At 40.7% G+C, this 19,524-nt stretch overlaps 1 protein-coding gene across 1 annotated transcript in view; it reads left to right on the top strand.

The window, feature by feature from the left end:
* Nucleotides 1–87: 87 nt before the first annotated feature.
* Nucleotides 88–19,524, top strand: part of LOC109488026 (MAP7 domain-containing protein 1-like) — a 51,554-nt gene continuing 32,117 nt past the window's right edge. The window contains exons 1-2 of the mRNA XM_019792167.1: nucleotides 88–148; nucleotides 431–552. Of these exons, the coding sequence (XP_019647726.1) occupies nucleotides 88–148; nucleotides 431–552 (183 nt within the window). The remainder of the gene's footprint in view (nucleotides 149–430; nucleotides 553–19,524) is intronic.

The following is a 19,524-nucleotide window of genomic DNA, read 5'->3' as shown; positions in this document are numbered from 1 at the left end:
AATTTAAATGGAAGTTGTCATTTCTTGTTTTTGGGCGTCCGATACGTAGTTACGTTCTGCTGCCGTACGCACGTACCAATATCCAAGATGGCGGAAAACGGGAGCAGAGAGCAGGCGACGTCGCTCGATGAACTCAGGGCCAAGCGGGGTAGGACTCTCAGTTTCGGTCTCTTCTTCCTTATACTGATAAATAAGTGTGTATGGAAGGCGTCTGAGTAGTCAGACGTTTGAAAGCGTCGTAGTTTTCGAGTTGTCGAAACGGGAAGGTTGGGGTGGGATAGCGGAAGCCAGCCAACGTTTTTCTCCACATTCCCAGCCCTGCAAATTTATTCATTGATTCCGTCTTGCCTTTTCCGCGCTGCTCGAGCGCGCCGAGCTAATTTTTCAGCACTGACTGATGAGCCAAGGGCGACATTTGTTTTGTTCCTAGTCCGTCAGAAGAAAGCGTCGGGGTCCAGGCGGCTGTGTCCCGGTAAAGTTGGCCCGACCAGCCGCTCTGTTTTAGTGGGCAAGGCGGGAGGGGTCCTGATGACAGGGCACCGTACAGGGGAGGTGTCAAAATGGCGCAATAAGTTGGCCCTTCGTCTTCAATTTTCTTTATTTTTCTAGGTCATGTAAATTGCGTGAAAATGACAGGTTTGCGTCGAGACTGCTGGTGTGACGCCGGCACGGGAACTACTCTTGAATCCAGTTATTTCCGCTGGAAGTGAGGTGTACCATTGTGATGTAGGGGTGGGTGGGGTGAATTCCCTCTAGGCATAGCAAGTTAAATACTACGTCCTGTCTTTGTCTATATCTATCTACGGTAAGACTTACTGTTCCAAAGAGTTGGAGTCTATGACAGTTGTGACTGTATTCATGGCCAACCTGTGTATTAATCAGTCACTTCCTCAGATATGGTTCAACGAACAAAGAGAAAGCTGTGATAACATTGGGGGAAGGTGTCCATGACAAGATACATGGTGCGCATCAGCTGTCAAATCCGGACTTGCGTACTATCTCTGCCCCATGATTCTGAGAAGGCACCTGATCAAATCCTGTAGAGTACATTGAATGATAAGAGGAGGTCAGGAATATGTCACATGTATCTATATATCATATATATGGCCTCCTTCAGTCAATATTGACCATGGTAAAATCCTAATTGACACTAGCCCTACAGCTTCGACTATGGCTGAACAGTAAAACAGTCCAATATGAGAATGACAGTCTTTGCCATATAGGACACATGTGTAAGCTGACTCAGGTGTGTTGCAGAGTTCTCATTCATATTATAAATAATGGTATGATAATACTACAATTGGACAAGAAAAAACCTACCGGTATATGCCACAACCCCTTACCTTACTAGTAAATGCAGTTATTTGCTGAAGAAACATGTATGTCAAGGAAGGTAATAACTGTAGCATTGCATATAATTTGTGCTGCAGAAAAACATTACAGTATCTAAAACGTACATCTGATATCTGACAGGTGTCCTGACTAACCAGCAAACATGCCAGCAGTTCCAGGGAATTGCAGGCATGTTTTTATTGCTGTTATTGTTTTCAGAGTGTATCACCACATCTGTCGTTGTTGCTTTTACACGGATGTTATTTCTGTGCTACACGTTGTTGATGGCTGCATCTCCTTAGCCCAGAATGTTGGCGTTACAAGCCTCGGGTGGTTTACAGTTTGTTGACTTGCCCTTTTGTGCAGTTTTATGTTATTTATTCCCAGTGTAACAGAAAAGCTATGACCCAAGCTTTTCAACCTTCCGGCTATGACTACGCCGGTCTGCTACATTTTCAACTAACTCAGTAACTGCCCAGCTGATTGCTAGAAGGATGCCCCAGCCAATTTTGCAGAAACATTGTTGGTCTTGACTTCTCTTGACAAGCACAATGCAGGAAAGGAATGTTATCATGTATATTGTATAGGAATACAAGCAAAGTTTGTCCATTCTGACCATTGCAAGCAAAGTGATTATCAGTTCATCTTCTTCCCTTTATATCTTCTAGAAGTATTCCAGACAGTGAATAATAATAATAATAGTAGTAATAATAGCCAATTGTTCATGTATGAATGCTATCTGTTTTCTGCTGGTTAGCTCCTATGAATCATTGATACTTTAATGATGTTGACCCTGGTGGGCACAGAGTGTATTTGTCTGTGTTTACTTAGTGGTTGGGTGGGCCCTTCAATGTTGTTAGCTGTCCATGCATTGCATTTGAATTTTTAGCCACTTTCTATTCACAGTGCTGACATGACCTCTTTGTTTCAAAACAGAACAGTTCAACCACTGTACTAATTTTGTAGCAAGTCGCCCTGACATATTGTTCTCAGTTTCTGAAATACTTGTGAGGACAATGCCAGCCAGTTAAATATTATATAACAATACTGGTATGTCAGTGTACAGTACTTCCTTTCAACTGTAAAATGCATTTACTTTCACAGTAGATTTATTTATGAGGGGAGAAGAGTTTTTGTGGTGTTTGAAGTTCATGGGTGAAACAGTTCTAAAGTACAATAAAAACACACAACAGAATATTCGTGGTGTTACAATTTTGCAATAGGAAGAACATAGCAAAAACATATGCTCAGAAGAAAGCTTTGTATCTGACTTCAGTCTATTCATGAAAACATGACCTTAAACAAAGCATATGTATGATGTAATTGAAGCCTTATGCTTTATAGAAATAGGATTCATACATACATGTCTGCTAGCTTATGGGCCATCTGTTGGCATAATGTCATCGCGTCTGATATGTGCACAACTCGCTGTCCCCTTTCAGCATTCTAACATTGACATTCAAGGCTCTAGTAATCTCACAAATGGCTCCTGGTGAAAGTAGTAATGCAGTTTCCTTGTACCCGAGTCAGTGATTCATATATTTGATTTCGTGTGGACAAGTGTGGGGGTAGTAATTCTTGATACATATTGTAATCTTACATGTGTGTGCACGTATCAGTAACATAATAAATATCAGTTACAGTCTACCATTTATACAACCCTGTGTATCCAGTTGGAGTGCTTGCCTGGTTATGATGTATAGTACATGTGCATTAGTAACTGTTATATGGGCAAAGCCTACAGAGTACATGTAAATGATTAACAATATCATTTTGTATTTCTGCATGTGTTATTTGACAGCTATTCTGTCAGATGTCACCACTACACAAATCTGTTCCATGAATCTAGCTTGCAGTTTTACATTCATGTCTTGATTTGACTCATGAGACACTCCTAGGAAAAGAAAAAACGTAATCTGCAACAATTTTTTTCCCTATTCAGTAAGGAAATGCTGCCAGCATCACAACCATTTTTCCCCATTCCTCTAATGATATCATGCTACCCTTCTCTACTGCTCTCCTACCATGAAAACTTAATGCTAGTAGTCACATGCTTAGGTGTGTGTTTACTTTCTAAAGCCAGCTTTGATGTAGGTATTTGCTCCATCTGTTTTCTGGAACACTCTATTACCAGCGAGCTTATCATATCACTATTACTGACAGTAACAAACCACTGGCAGTCTGGGCCTGAGCAGGACTATTAATTATGCCCAGCAAATTGAATATCACATGATGGTATCAAGCATTCATGGGGCAGTACTGAGTCCACATGATCCATATGATTCCCAGGCATGTTTGCTCTGGGCCCTGTAATGTGTGGAGTTTTCAAGGGTACGAAGGGCAAAATAACCATTTTATGCTGCATTTTCTATTCAGGGTTTTTGTTTTAGTAACAGGACATCCTGTAATATCTTGTACTTGATTTACAGTCATTTCTTGACATTAAGTGCCTTTAGTTATTTTGCACAGTACACATCTTAGACTTGGTAGTACACTGGTCAGACTTGCTACTCACTCACTCACTCACTCACTCACTCACTCACTCACTCACTCACTCACTCACTCACTCACTCACTCACTCACTCACTCACTCACTCACTCACTCACTCACTCACACACCCACACACCAACCCACTCACCCACTCACAAACTCACTGCAGCTACTGACTATTTCTAAACAATGTGAATTTGGCCTTTTCTGTCCTCCCCCATGCAGACCCCAGGTCCAGACTCATCAGTGTTATACCTCCTTTCCACAGACTCACTGCCAATGTCCACAACTTATCATTGTCATATCGCCATGATAAGTGTTGTCCTGTGTCATATCGCCATGATGATAAGTGTTGTCCAGTGTCATATTGCCCTGATGATAAGTGTTGTCCAGTGTCATATCACCATGATGATAAGTGTTGTTCAGGCCAGGTGCTGCCATGCTTCTCTGTCCAGACCTCAGACTCATCAGCGTCAAACTCATAATGAGAACTGGTTCAGGTCAAGTCTTGCCTAGCCTGGTTACCAGACCTATTTTAGCTCCCGAGTCTATATCCTCTCCACAAATAGGGAGATATATACTCAGTCAGGAACTAAAATAGACGTGGTAACCAGGCTAAGTCTTGCCATCTCCCTAGCCTCTACCAGGCTTCAAAAGTGGCTTGAAAGAGTAGAAATAGGGCAATAGATGGGTAGTATACAGGGGAGGTTAGTCTGTTAAACTAAAAGGAGTACAATTTGCCACTGCAACTATATTGCTTCCTTTAGCAGACTAACTCCCCTGTCGTGTTATCTGTCTACTCCATTTGGCCAGTTTCTACTCTTTCCAGCCAATTTCTACTCTTGTTTCTTGTGTATCTCAGTACCTGGATGTCTAACCTTCATTGACATATGGCTTACACAGTTTTCCAGTAGCCCCCCTCCCACTAGCCATTACTACTACTTGAAACATCAGACGTTTATCAAAATCTATCCAGATTCTTGACAGTTGATGAACAATTTTCTTGTGTGTCTCATTACCTGGATGTCTAACCTTCATCAACGTTTCTATTTGGCCAATATTTCTACTCTTTCCAGCCAATTTCTACCCAGTTTTCTTTTGTTTCTCATTACCTGGATATCTAACCTTCATCGACATATGGCTTACAGTACACAGTTTTCCAACCGCCCCCCTCCCACTCACCATTACTGCCCCAGACCAGCCCATGTTTGAACAATGATATATGTCTAATGTATGATTTCTCGGACCAGGTCTTGTCACCCCTTTTTCTGCGTGGCTCCCTGCAGAGGCCCCAGACTCATCAGTGTCACCCCTGTGATTACTGGTGGTCAGGCTGGCCCCGCTGCCTGCCTGGGCCTAGGAAATAAAATGTTGTGTTTCCTGTTTCAGTCCTGAAAAAATTAGGGTCGGGACTTGGTAGGTAGGGCAACATTTGTGTGGTAAAAAGTCTGCCTGGGCCTGGGAAATAAAATGTTGTGTTTCCTGTTTCAGTCCTGAAGAAATTAGGGTCGGGACTTGGTAGGTAGGGCAACATTTGTGTGGTAAAAAGTCTGCCTGGGCCTAGGAAAATAAATATGTTTCCTGTTTCAGTCCTGAAAAAATTAGGGTCGGTAGGTAGGGATTATCTTTTTTTAGACTTTGTCGATCTCTAGTGATCCAACTTATAGAATACAGTTTAACAAAGTAAAACTTGCATGAGGACACTCTTATTTTCAATGTCAATGTTGGAAAACAGATTGTACAAGGTTTCATCACTCAGGTGTCAGATCATGAAGCTAGGAAAGGTCGATCAGCTCATGTCTCTTGCAGGGGTCCACACACAAAAAAGACGGGTCGGCAGTTTTTTCTAGGGTCGGTCGGGAAACAGGAAACACAACGTTTTTTTCCTAGGCCCAGCCTACACTGCTGCCTTACCATAAATCTCTGTCAGAGCATAAGCTCCCGATCTATGGGCTGCATTGATTTTGGCAGTGTCTGATGTACTGAGTGCTGCCATCCATCCATCCCTGGACATACATATTCCCAGCCCCAAAATAATGATCAAGCAATTTAAGATGCAAGCAATACTAGCTGCAGAATTGTAGTAATTGTGCACTATTTCGTTATACCGACTTTTTTTAATGCTAACTGTCTGGGTTATAGAATTTATGACTGCTTCTTTATCTGTTAGATTATATCGTATACCTATTTCCTTCGACTCTAATTACCTCCGGGGGAGGAGACATCCTTCCGCGGAAGGGTTTTGTGAGAGATGTAGATTTTCATGTTCGCAGCTGTTTCTCGCGTTTGGGTGGACGGATTCTTTTGAGACTCGGTATATGTTTTGCTATTGGGCTGCAGATGATGCACGTTCTTTTGTTTTTATTGTATATGTGTTTTCGGGCGTGAAAATGGTGCCTTTTGGTGGCCCCAGAACACCCCTTTGAGCGTGAAAGTGGTCCCGACCGTTGACCTTTGGCGTCTATTAGGTATTGTCGGTCTCGTCCACGAAGGTGACCCCTCGCACAGAGGGGTGTCCGGTCTCTATAAATTCTTTGTTTAAAACCCTATATAAAAATATACAAGCCCGGAGGTATAAAATCTCAAATTTTACTTGTTATAATTGAGCCCTGTTGGTATTGTAACTGAAAGACAAATGGATTGTGCAATTAGAAAGCAGTTCCTATATGGGTAAAAGGAAAATGATGCCAACTTGGCAAGCTATAATATTCATGGCATATGGTAGTATTAAAATAATGACTCTTATGAATCTGAAAAAAAAAATTGGTGGGAGGGGTTATGCCAGTTTGTTACCATGTAGTTCCTCAACCGTAATTTTTGATAGGGTCTTCCTTATTTGTTTTTATCATCCTGGTGCCTTATTCCTATTGTGTTATCAAAATTTCTGTACCAAATGTCAAGATTATGTTTCAGATACAGTGTGTTATACCCCTGTCATTCATGCATATCATACAGAATATCAATTCATGTTTTTATCATGAATACCTGCTCAACAGTACATTCTGTGAGGAAAAGGAGTGGATGATGCTTGAAACATCTGACAGTTTCCAAATCTATCCAGTAGCTTGAGTGACAGTTTTCTTGTGTACCCTTGTTATTTATATGTTTTTATTGTTTTGTGAGGAAGGTAGGTTCCAAAGTACTGTTAACAGTAGGTTCAGGGTTCTAGCTAGGATTTAATTTTAGCATAGTGGTACTGGCCGCATGTTGAGGGAACAAAGCGACCGAGAGGGGGGATGGGGCGGAGCTTTTAAAAAATTGAGCTAAAAAAGGGGCCATTTGAGGGATACCCAAAGGGAAAAAATGTTATTTCCAAGGTATGTACAATGTTTCCTTGATTGGTAATTTTTCACATTTGATCTGGCATTCTTAAACAAAAAAAAATATAGTCACAATCCCCCTTTGCTGTATTGAAAATTTAGTGTAGGGGGTCAAAATTATAGCGTATGGGGGGAAATTTAGCGTAGGGGGTGAAAATTTTGGCGTAGGGGGCCCCATTGCTACTTCGCGCTAGCTAGAACCCTGAGGTTTTCTCCCTCGATACTGTAACGATCTTTGCTCTAGTGTCAGGATGACCTTGAAAGTGTTGTCAGAGGTCAGTGGATGAACTTCCCGGAATGTTTTGATTGCTGTTTGGGAGAACTCTGAGTGTAACGTTACACCGACTGTAACAGGCTGTAGTAGCTGTTTGTTTTCTCACAGTAGAATGACAGGAGAATTACTTATGTAAATATTGGGGGGTGCTTGGAATATAGTCTGTCAGAAAGTAGGGCGAAGTAGACATGGAAGAAAAGATTAAAGTATACAGTATCTTGCTTATTTTTTTTTTTTAGTTCTTCCAGTCTTATGTACACTATATTACCCTGTCCTGATGGACTGTCCTCCTAATATCTATGCACTTTTGATGATGACCCTTTTAACAATATAGGTTATTTTTTGGGACATAAGCCCTCAGTATTTATGACTACCGGTACAATTACATGCCATAAGTTTTTCTTTATCATCTAAGTCATTTATCTAAATTCTAATGCTTGTTCCTTGAGCTCTAATCAAACCAATTTTATTCTGTCTCAGGAACAAACTAGATGTAAGTTGTAGTCTGTACACATTTTGGAGTTGTTCTTCGTTGTTTTGAGTTCTTCTTCTTCGTTCTTCTGATCTTTAAGTTTAGGATCTGACAAGCTACTTGTACCCTTCTCAACAAAGCACCTACACGTATTGTAAAGGGAAGAATCTTCATCTAATTGAAAGGCTGGCTTTAAAAGAAAGAAGAAGAAGAAGCGGGTTACTCATTGATGATACCTGGGGGGATTCAGAGGTCACTGCTATTGTATGGCCATCAATCCATCATCATTGATGGGAGCACTTTAGTCTATAGTATCTGCTTGTTACTGGAGGGTCTGAGTGGGGTAGCTTAGAACTCTGTATTAGGGAAATTGAAAAAGTAGTTCTCCTCTCTTTCTCTCGTTAACCAAAGGTTTGTCCTCAATATGATACTCTTCTCCTTGCTACCTCAAGTGATAAAAATATGGAGCTTGGGGGTCACCTCAGGAGGTTGAAGGTTAGCTTCTCCCTGACAACAAAAGTTGCTATGTTTCTTTCATACATGTATTTTCTTATCTTGTCCTTTATTTACTTTTCCCTTTATAGAAAGTGTTAATTGTTATTTATTACATTTCAATAGTAGGATTTTAACAAACTGCTCTCCAACATGGACAAAGTTTAAACTTTTCTCTGACAAGTTAAATATTCCTCAATACCCATATCTAAAATTGTGGCATCTGAAACGAATTTGTCTTCTCTACTTGTCCCTCCTTACTATCTATGGCTGTTAATCATTTCCCAGTCAGTGAGCTTCTCCAAAACCCCCTCGTGGTCCTCTAACACTTGAGTTCCCATTACCACCGGCTCCTTGTAGATGTGTTGCCATGGCGATGGTGTTTATCACTTGTCCTGTTGTGGGTGACAGTGGAGACGAGATTTCCCGTCTTTCCTGCTTCGCCAAAACCCCCTTGTGGTCCTCCAACACTTGAGTTCCCATTACCACCGGCTCCTTGTAGATGTGTTGCCATGGCAATGGTGTTAATCACTTGATGAGGCTGGTTCTATTGTGGGTGACAGTCAAGACGAGATTTCCCCTGTCTTTGCTGCTCAATCAGTGTTTATTGCCGCCAGAGAGGCTTTATCCTTCCTCCGAAGAGAATCAATAACCGTTGGAAGGGAGGGGCTGTGCGGGATATTTCTGTGGCTGGGAGGCCACCTCGGGTTGAGGGAAATGCACTTTGCCTTTGTTCTATATAATTACATTACAATCATTGATTGTATCATTATCAATGCATGCTTATACATGTAATGTTCTGAATATGATAGGAAAGTGTACATGTAAGTCTGGGTTTGGAGATACTAGTATTATTTCAAAGGCTTGATACAGTCAGACAACTACCGGTATACAAATTCTCTAATGACTTACAGATCTACTAGTTTGTACAACAAACTTTTGCATGGGTAAGGAATAAAAACTGTGATATTATTATTACTGATATATGAAGTGTTAAATTGGTGGTAAAACTAAAAGGTTGTCCCGTAGCCTTTTTGAGGCGGTAGGGCCAGTAGGTTGCTAATCCACTGTGTCATGGGCATGAGGTTCATTGGAAAATGAATGTTAGGTCAAACCATGATTTTAGTTTCTACAGACTGAAATTAGTCCCACAGAATACATTGTACATACATGTGGTGAAATGTCTGCAAAATATTGGTAAAGCCTGGTAAATTTGCTTGCCAAAAATGCAGTCATTACACATGTACATTGTATAAGGTCACCATCTTACACATATCAGTTTTGACTCTTATGAAATCGGCTGTAGGGCTTGAATAAAGGGTTAATGCACTGCCCCGAGTTGTATATGGTGTCATAACTGCATGAGCAGCTGCCATAACCACCGAATAAACCACCGTGTGAGCGAAGCGAACGAGGTGGTTTATGAGGTGGTTATGGCAGCTGCCCATGCAGTTATGACACCATATACAACGAGGAAAAGGCAGTGCATTAAAATTATTATCATATAGCCTATCCAAACTGTCAATCAACACAATTCCTGTTTGAAATACAACAGCTTTAATATATATACATACATAAAAATACATTCGAATATATTATACGCTTTAAAACAAATATGAATAATTTCATTTAATGCAAATTGTAGTTTAAATGAAGCTAAACAAAAAAGTTTATTGGACAGAAAAATGCTACAAAGGTTTACAGAAAGAGTCGCATGCCCCTATACCCTATAACATAATGGTATCAGCCATAACACGACATGTGCTGTTATTCCGCCATAACACCACATGTGCTGTTATCGGGAAATAACAGCACGGGTATCCGGGCCTCTGATTGGTCCACGCCGTCCGGCTATATGATAATTCTAAATCAACCACAACGTCCCCCCATAACCTGATCTTCTGATCTCCTATCCCTGATGACAACTACCAAGAAACATGCCCCCTGGAACTCAAGCCAACCCAAATCAATGTTTCAGGGCTCGAAATTCATTTTTGGGGAAAAGGTGCACTGGTGCACCCAACCTAAACAGTTAGGTGCACAAAATTTTTTTTTTGGGTGCACTGTATAAAACAAAAACTAATTACAGATCTTTCTGCTCCTCTTCTGAGCTTAAATCTGAAATGGGGGCTAACTTACAACAAAGATTTTATACATACACTTGTAACATGTTGTATGCCAAGAATATCCTGCATACTGTTACACACCTGATATGTACAAAAATCCGTACAAAAATATTTGGGTGTACTGGTGCACCCACAGAAAAAAATTGGGCATACAGCTCCAGTTTTGGGTGCACTAAGGTGTACATGCACCCAGTATTTCCAGCCCTGATGTTTTCTTCATGAAGGATCCAACATAAATCAGTTTTACGTTCAGTAGAATTTCCACAAGGTACAAATCATATTTCCTTCGCCGGTGAAAGCTGTAACTGTCAACTCCTGGCCTTACAAGGCATGGCAACAAAGATGTTGCCAAGGTAACCATATTGTTACCATACAACTAATTTCTGTAAGAAAACTACATTTGGATTATTGCCTCCTGTGTAAAATTGAATTTGGTTGGTGGGGATAGAAGAAGTAAAGACCATCAGTGGTTTATGAAGTAATTGAAGTACAGTAAAAGTACTTTATACAGTGGTAATTTTATGAAGTTATATTTGCATATGAAGAAACATACACAAGCTTCAGAGGGAACTACTGTACATCGTGAAATATTTGTTAAGGCTTTCTATTCACAGTGTAATTTATGACACACGGTAGTGGCAAGATATTGGACATTGTAGAACAAGGGGCATTTCATATAATCATAACCTACCAAGAACTCTTTTTCCCTCACACCACGAAATATATATATTAGACCACCGCATAAGTAAATGCATTTACAGTGCCTAGTACATTGTCTATTGTACTTGTATATAGACCAGCACATGTTGTTTTTAAATTGGAACAGTTTTCTGCTTTCACTTTTAATTTAGTTTTGAAGTATATTTGACATGGAGCAAGGAAGTTACAAAGATTCTCTGACCTCCTTGCATGTTGTAACAGTAATCAACAGTAGGCAGCAAGCTGTGTTTGTTCCATGAACAGTGGATTTATAGAAGAATAGACACTATCTATGGTCAGGTTTGACTAGCTACAAAATCAATGCCCTGTAGTCCATAACAATAGTGATAAAAATGATTGAAGCCAGTCAATGGCTAGAGGTCATCCTCGCACAGCCAATGGGGAGAGCTCTTGTTCCCAGGGTGGTCAATAATGCACAATAATGGACCAGCTCGTTGGTCAAAGGTCAGTGACCTGGTAGATAACTGTTTTCTGGTGCTGTGTAATAATCAGTTGACTGGACATGGAAGACAACAATGGGGCTATTGAGTCTGATACTGTAATTGTGCTCAGGTAACAACAAACTTACAAAGCAATAGGTGTGAAACAGGCACCAGTTGTTGAGTGAAAAAGACGCCAGTTGTCGAAGTACCCAGTGTCATTCTTTCCAGGAGGCCCACCGAGTCTTGTTGAGTTGAAGTTTCTTCCATACTTGAACATCGTGGATTTTTAAATCCCATATATCTAGTAATACACAGCTCTATACTAGTACTAGTACTATTACGGGCATCTGTATCTATATAGCTGGTATAACCACCTTCTGCATAACACACCGGGTACTGAAGTTCTGTATCTGTAGAGCCGGTATAACTGCGCTTTGGCATAACACACACTGGTGTATCTGTATAGCCGCTATAAGTATATACTATAACCGCCTTTCCGTGTAACACACCAGCTTCGCAGTCACGCGGCGCTCCGACAGCTGGCTACATAAGTACACCAAATGACCTGTTACACCTAACCTTGGCATATTTTACTGTATCTATCTGGTATTGGTAATGATATAAGTAGTAGTTGATGGCAAAACATCCAAGTCATTTTTTCTACAATGCTATTTAGGCCTTAAATTACATATAAGAGTAGGGACATATCATATGCAGCTCTAATACTGGAATAACAGAAGTGCTTGGCCTGCCTAACTGATCATATAAACACTGGGACGTGACTGTGTGAGTGAGTGGACAGTTTATGATCCACCATGTCTGCATGGGGTCAGAGGAACGCTGGGCATGTGGACGTAGCCTGGGTACCAGACTGTTTCTGGGCCTGTTTCCTGGACCTACATAGGCCAGCTCCTTAGCCTGGGTGCCAGACTGTTTCCTGCGTTTACATAGGCCAGATTCTTAGCCTGGGTGTCAGACTGTTTCCAGGGCCTACACAAGCCAGCTTCTTAGCCTGGGTGCCAGACTGTTTCCAGTGCTTACACAGGCCAGTTCCTCGGCTCCAGGGCCAACATGTCTCCAAGCCCCCCTCCTGATCCACACTGATCTCATACTAGTTAATATTTACCCTGGGCCTAGTGTGCTATGAGTATATGAAGTATGGTCAGTATGGGTCTGGCATCCAGGCTAATGTTGACAAGGCATGCAACAACAGGGCAGGATGACAGGCTGTTAGGACAGGGACTATTTTAGATCTCTGTGGCTTCACACAAGTGTGAAAGGGCAAGGGTCAGTTCTGCTATGTACAACATTGTGTAAGGCATGTTGTGTTTGTTTATATGTAGCGATTGTGCCTATTTGCTATCACAAATCATTTAATGAGTTGATTCCACTTGTCAGAGTACCGGTATGAAACTATGATACAACTTAGTCAATTTTCTGTGTATCATATTTTTCTTTCACAATTATACAGCACTTTTTTGGTTGCCACGCCTTCACACATTTCTAGGCTAAATCAAACAGTGAATACCGCTACTAGTTCTAGCAGCTTAAGGTATTGCCAAAGTCAATACATTTTTACAAGAAAGTACGGACTGGCACTGATTTGGGCATGCCATGTTTTTGTGAAAAGCTTTTGATTTGGGTGACGTGCATCTATACTGTTGTCATGCCAACCCATGTCCATGGGATGAGAAAGTTGATCAAACTCAAAGGTCAAACCCTAAAAATAGACATGAGCTCACCGTATTTTGGGTTGTTATCAGGGATAGAAGTTAGTATTAATACTACTAAGTACACTGCCAAGGTTTTGGGTCGGTCAAAACATGAGGTAACGCCCTTTGATCAAAGTAGTTTTTCCTTCAATGCAGCTTTGTAGGTTTCATGTACCAAATTTGATGTAAGACATGCTTCAAAACATTTCACCGAGTGTATTGAGACATCTTTCAATTGGAGATAATCTTTATCAGAATGCACAAAGGTCCAGTGATCTGACATGTATACATTTGTATATGTACACGTCATGACTCAGTGGACCTGGTCGGCGGGACTTTGGACCCATGTACTGGTTTCAATGGCTTGCTTCTTTGAAGCCTTATTTGGAAGCAAATGTTTGTGTGTATTCAATTCGTATAATTGTTATTCAAGTACAGTATAGTAGTAGGCCAAAGATTACCAATTTGTTTTTATCCTTTTATGTTTGTCTTAATTTCATTTCCTAATGCATTGTCTTGACGTCACATAGAATACGCCTGTCCTTTTCTCTCTTCTAATTTTCTTTTTGTCATGGTGCACTTTTCCTTCTTTGATGATCTATTAATTTTGATATTGTGGGTGATCTAAGTCTCACTCTTAGCAAGGAGGTTCAATCTTTCTTGGCTCTTCTTTGCCTCAATTTGTAGATTTTATTACAGTGGTATTATGATTGCAAGAATCAAGAATGATATAATAGAAGCCCTCAAATATCTGATGTGCACCTAAGTCAAGTATCTGATGTGCATCATGTCTATGCACACTTCCATCCTTACTTGCACCCTTAATTGTCTAACCTTAAGCCTTAAGGGTAGGTAGAGCCTGGGCCTTTCAAATTTACCTCAGGGCACGGTATGGACAAAGCACACCTAGTCTATTGAGTCAAGTTATCAATCATTAGCTCTGTAAAGTCAATTGCTGGGAGCAGAAGGTTCGACCTGGGCTATTGTGAACTGTGACCCGTGACAAACAGGTCATGGCTAGAACCACAGGAAGCATGTTTACGTACTCCTAAACATCACACTGTAAAGGTGCTTCATGGTGGATTTGTTTTCATGTTTTCGTGTTCTCTTGTTACTAGTATTAGTTTCAATCAAAATCGTGGCATTGCAAAGTGTGTTTTGTATTTCTACTATACTACTACAGAGTTGTTTCAGCCTTCCAAACTTCAAATACAGCAAAAGCCTCCAGGCCATGCCTGTTTACACATAATTTCCTGGCCTATTTAGTTGATTTTTAATGAACAGAACTAAGGCTTTTAAGTTACAACCTACATGTATTAAAGACAGTGGGTTTGCTATGGTCCATTTGTATGCATATAGCAGCTAAGGATCAATTATCTTGAAGAAATGTTCTTAAGAATTATACAAAAGAAGTGATTCAGTGATTGGATTCATTGAGCTTTGAACACAATCAAAACATAGTACAGGGTCAGGCTTGTTTTACTCACTATTGCTAGCAAGGCAGCAGCACCACCTTGAGCTATTGGTTTGAACTACAGGCTGATATGGATTGCTTATATGAATATGAATCAAGCTTTGAACACAATGAACACAGTACAGGTTCATGGTTTGTTGTACTCACTGTTGCTAGCAAGTTAACAGCGCTACCGTGTGTTTTTGTTGTGAACTGCAGGTTCATATGGCTTGCAACTGTCTAAGGAGATATATACGAAAGAAGTGATTTAGTATTAATGACGGCGTTGGATTGAGCTTTGAACACAACCAAAACATAGTACAGGTTCCTAGCTTGTTGTATTCATGCTAGCAAGGTAGCATTGCCACCTTGTGTTTTTGGTATGAACTGCAGGCTGATATGGACTGCAGTGTCTAAGGAGATAGATACAAAAGATGTGAAGATTTAGTGATGGCATTGAATTCTTTGAAAAAATCAAAACATAGTACAGGTTCATGGTTTGTTGTACAAACTACTGCTTGTAAGGAAGCAGCGCCACTGTGTGCTTTTGTTCTGAATTGCAGTTTAATATGGATCGCAGTGTCTAAGGAGATTGGTATTTTATTTTTTTATTTTTTTTATTTATTTATTTGGCTTACAAAGAAGCCAGGGTGTCCCAACTAGTCAGAGACTATTATTAAGGGACACCCTGGGGAATAGGAAGAAACGTTATACATACATAAAAATACATATTACAATCCAAATACAATAAGAATAATATATGCTTACATTTATGAAGTACATATTGTTTGAGTGGTAGGGTCCATGTATTTACAAAGTTGCCGACTCGGAGATAATATGTACAACTGTTAAGTCGGGAGGTGACACAAATGTGATGTGTAGTTAAGTAGAATATGGATCCCCGAAGGATTTCCATGCTTTAGCTTTGAAAGAAAACAGTGTAGGGGCCGATTGAATGTCAACTGAGAGGGAGTTCCATAAGAGGGTGGCTCTGTGGAGGAAGGCATTCTGTGTTCTGGAGCTTTTGGGGATTTGTACACAAAGATTATTTCCATTTCTGAGGGGGTATCTGGAATGTATGGCGGATGTCCTGGTAACAGGTAATAAACTAGCTAGGTGGGGCGGGCAGTGACCATTCTTCAATTTGTACAGAGTGGTTACTGCGTGAACCTTACGACGGTAAGTAAGTGAAGGGAGGGCAAACTGAGAATAGAGAATGGAGATTGGTATTAGGGTATAGATCAATCTTGAGACTGATTGCATTACAGACCTCAAGGTTGAGAGCAGCCCACTTAGGTCCCAATACAAACAGGAGAATAGGGGTGTTATTGGGTAGATGACCTTGGGCATAATACCATTTTAGAGGTCGTGAGAGTGGTTGTAGACTACAATGTATAGGCGTTTGTTTCCAGATGTTTGTTACTGATTTCAACAAATATTCATTTGGTTGCACTAAAAAAATACACAGGGAAATCTCATACTGATTATGGTTCTTCTTAACTAAAATTCCCAAGATCTTCAGGCACTCTACCTGTATGCCCAAGATACATTTTATTCCTTGAATCTGTTACTTTCGCCAACATTTTCTTACACAAAACTTCTGCCACAATGTAATTTTATCCAGATCAGTCATAGATTTGTGTCTTAACAATTTTCAAAATCTATCCATTGCAGCTTTCTGGTGTATCTCATTACCTGGATGTCTAACCTTCATCAAGGTCCCATTGGAATGTCTGATACTAAGACTGATAGCTTCCAAAATCTATATAGTTGCTTGAGTAATAGTTTTCTTGTGCATCTCATTACCTGGATATCTAACATTCATTGACATAGTCCCTTGGGAATGACGATGATGTCCGATAGTTTTCAAAACCTACCCAGTTGCTTTAGAGTATAGTTTTCTTGTCCATCTCATTTACCTGGATGTCTCATCTTCATGGACATCAGCCTTCTCAAAACAAGCCGGCTACCGGCGAAAATCGCCGCCTACTCAAATTTTTGCGCCGGCTACTTTCGTCTAAATTTTCAGAAAAACAAGCTCCGTTACATTTTCTCACAAACTTCACCGGCTCATTTCTTCTGACGAACTTCAGACAAATTTCTGCTAGCTTTCTGGATCGGAAAACTGCTTCTTTCTTAGCCTCCTGTGCAGATTTCTAGTGCACGAGTCAGCGTTTGCTTCTACGAGCGGCCCGCGGCCGGCCAGAGCGGCCGAAACTTTACGGGGGGAGGGTCTTGTTCGGGGCTCGAGTTGTATCCGCGGAGCTGTATCGCTCGAGCTAGGCGGAACTTGCTTCGTAAACTCGTTGCTCACGAAAATTTATCAAGCCGCTACCTTCCCAACTTCTCCCGGCACTAGTAACATTCCTGCTACAAATAACTAGTACAAATCACGTCAAAAAATATCAAGACATGTATAGAAGCGTGTTCATATCTTTCATACACAGAGACAAATTTTCAAAAACAAATCGCCATCAGCGAGATTTCACAGCTGTTTCATTCATCAAAAGTTCTTGTCGATCGTAAAATGATCACTCATCTGTTGTCTCCACTAGTGTGGCATTTGTAGCTTAATCACGGCTAGCCAAAAATCAGCGTCAAAACCCCGCACACTCCGCATCGCTGTACAAAAACAGGAGCTTTCAGGCGCCATCTTGTCATGAATATTAAGTAGCAGCGTGCGATCGACGCTCTGATTGGTTCACCTCACATGACCTGCGTTCTGATTGGATAAGTGATGTGGCGAGCAGCCGGCAGCGCGGGAAGATTTTTCTTCGCCGGCAGGCTCTCGCCGGTGAAGAAGAGACACATTTACGCTGCTTTCTACGTTTTTTCTACGACTACTAAGCAACATCCTATTAAAGAAATACATAATTAAAAGAATTTTCGGGAAGATGTATATTTCTCTACGCCGATTTTTGGCCATTTTCTCGTAATTTTCTTGTTCAAGGAACCCGGAAGTCAGTGTACCGGGACGCGGGGTGAATTTCCATAGGGCATTTATGGATCGCACCCCGCTAGAATTAAACCGTCAAAACAGAAACAAAACTTCCAAAAAGCGAAACTGTGACATTTTTTCACATCCCAATGATTATGTTTTCGATCAAATTGACATTTAAATATGCTTTCTTTATTTTTCTGCATTTTGTGGCCGGGCGCAAGGACCGCGCGTAATACGATCGGAGTGGCAAACAATTTTAATACAGCCTTTTTCCGGAATTATTTGTGCACGAACAGTAAATTTTGGAGCCACAAGATTGCCATAAAAGCTGCTCAGAATGTACCAAAAACGATGTTTAGGGGTCTAATTTTTACGATTTCCTCCGGGGGAGGCCCCCCGGACCCCCCCAATGGGAGGGGGGCCACCCCCCTCCCGTACCTCCCCCTGCGAGCCGCTGCGCGGCTCGCTTCGAGCCACTTCGTGGCTCGCCTGCTACTTTTTCTTATCAGCCACCTACTCTAAATTTTTTTGAGAAGGCTGGACATACATTGGTCAGGGTCAGAGTCAGACATCCAGGTAAACAATATTCATAGGAAATTCAAACTTAACTACTACTGGATAATATTATTATTATAAGGAGATAACTTTTGTCAGAGTGACATTAACCACTCTTCTTCGGCATTACTAAATGAACTAACAAAATGATTCAACACATACATATGAGCAACTGGAAAAAATGGTTCAACACGACATCCAGGTAACAAGATGCAAAAGTAAACATCTGATACATGTGATTTTCAAAACCTACCCAGTTGATTGAGTAATAGTTTCCTTTGATCCTCATTACCTGGATGTCTAACCTGCATCAAAGCCCCTTAGGAATGTCTGATAGTTTTTAAATCCTACCCAGTTGCTGTTTTCTGGTATATCTCATTACCTGGATATCTAATCCTCATTGACAATACATTGGTGAAGGTCAGACATCCAGATAAACCATACTCACAGGAAATTCAAACTCTGCTGGATAATATTATTATATATATAACGAGATAACATTCGTCAGAGATACATAACCACTGTCCACTCTTCTTCAGCATTACTCATTAATGAACTAAGAGAATTAGTAAACACATACATATGAGCAACTGGAAAAAAAATGGTTCAACAACATGACATCCAGGCAATGAGATGCAAAAGTAAACATCTTATAGTTTTCAAAACCTACCCAGTCACTTGAGTAACAGTTTTCTAGTGCATCTCATTACCTGGATGTCTAACCTGCATCAAAGTCCCTTAGGAATGTCTGATAGTTTTCAAAACCTATCCAGTTGCTTGAGTCATACTCATAGTTTTCTTGTGCATCTCACTAGGCCTAGGAAAAAAAATGTTGTGTTTCCTAAAAAATTAGGGTCAGTAGGTAGGGATTTTTTTTTTACACTTTGGCGATCTCTTTTGATCCAACTTACACAATTTGACAATTAAAAGTAAAACTTGCATGAAGACATGTTCGTTGTCAATGTTGGAAAACTGATTGTACAATGTTTTTTCACTCAGCTGTCAGATCATGGAGCTAGAAAAGGTCAATCAGCTCGAAAAATTTATGTCCATTGCAGGGGTTCACACAAAAAAGGGTCGGCTGTTTTTTTTTCTAGTGTCGGTCGGTAAATACAATTTTTTTCCCTAGGCCTTACCTGAAAGAGAGCTAGAAAAGGTCAATCAGCTCGAAAAATTTATGTCCCTTGCAGGGGTCCACAAGAAAAGGGTTGGCT

The sequence above is a fragment of the Branchiostoma belcheri genome, unplaced genomic scaffold (assembly GCF_001625305.1).
Source record: "Branchiostoma belcheri isolate BF01 breed outbred unplaced genomic scaffold, Haploidv18h27 scaffold91, whole genome shotgun sequence".
Classification (NCBI taxonomy): Eukaryota; Metazoa; Chordata; class Leptocardii; order Amphioxiformes; family Branchiostomatidae; genus Branchiostoma; species Branchiostoma belcheri.
This window is presented reverse-complemented; position numbering and strand designations above follow the sequence as displayed.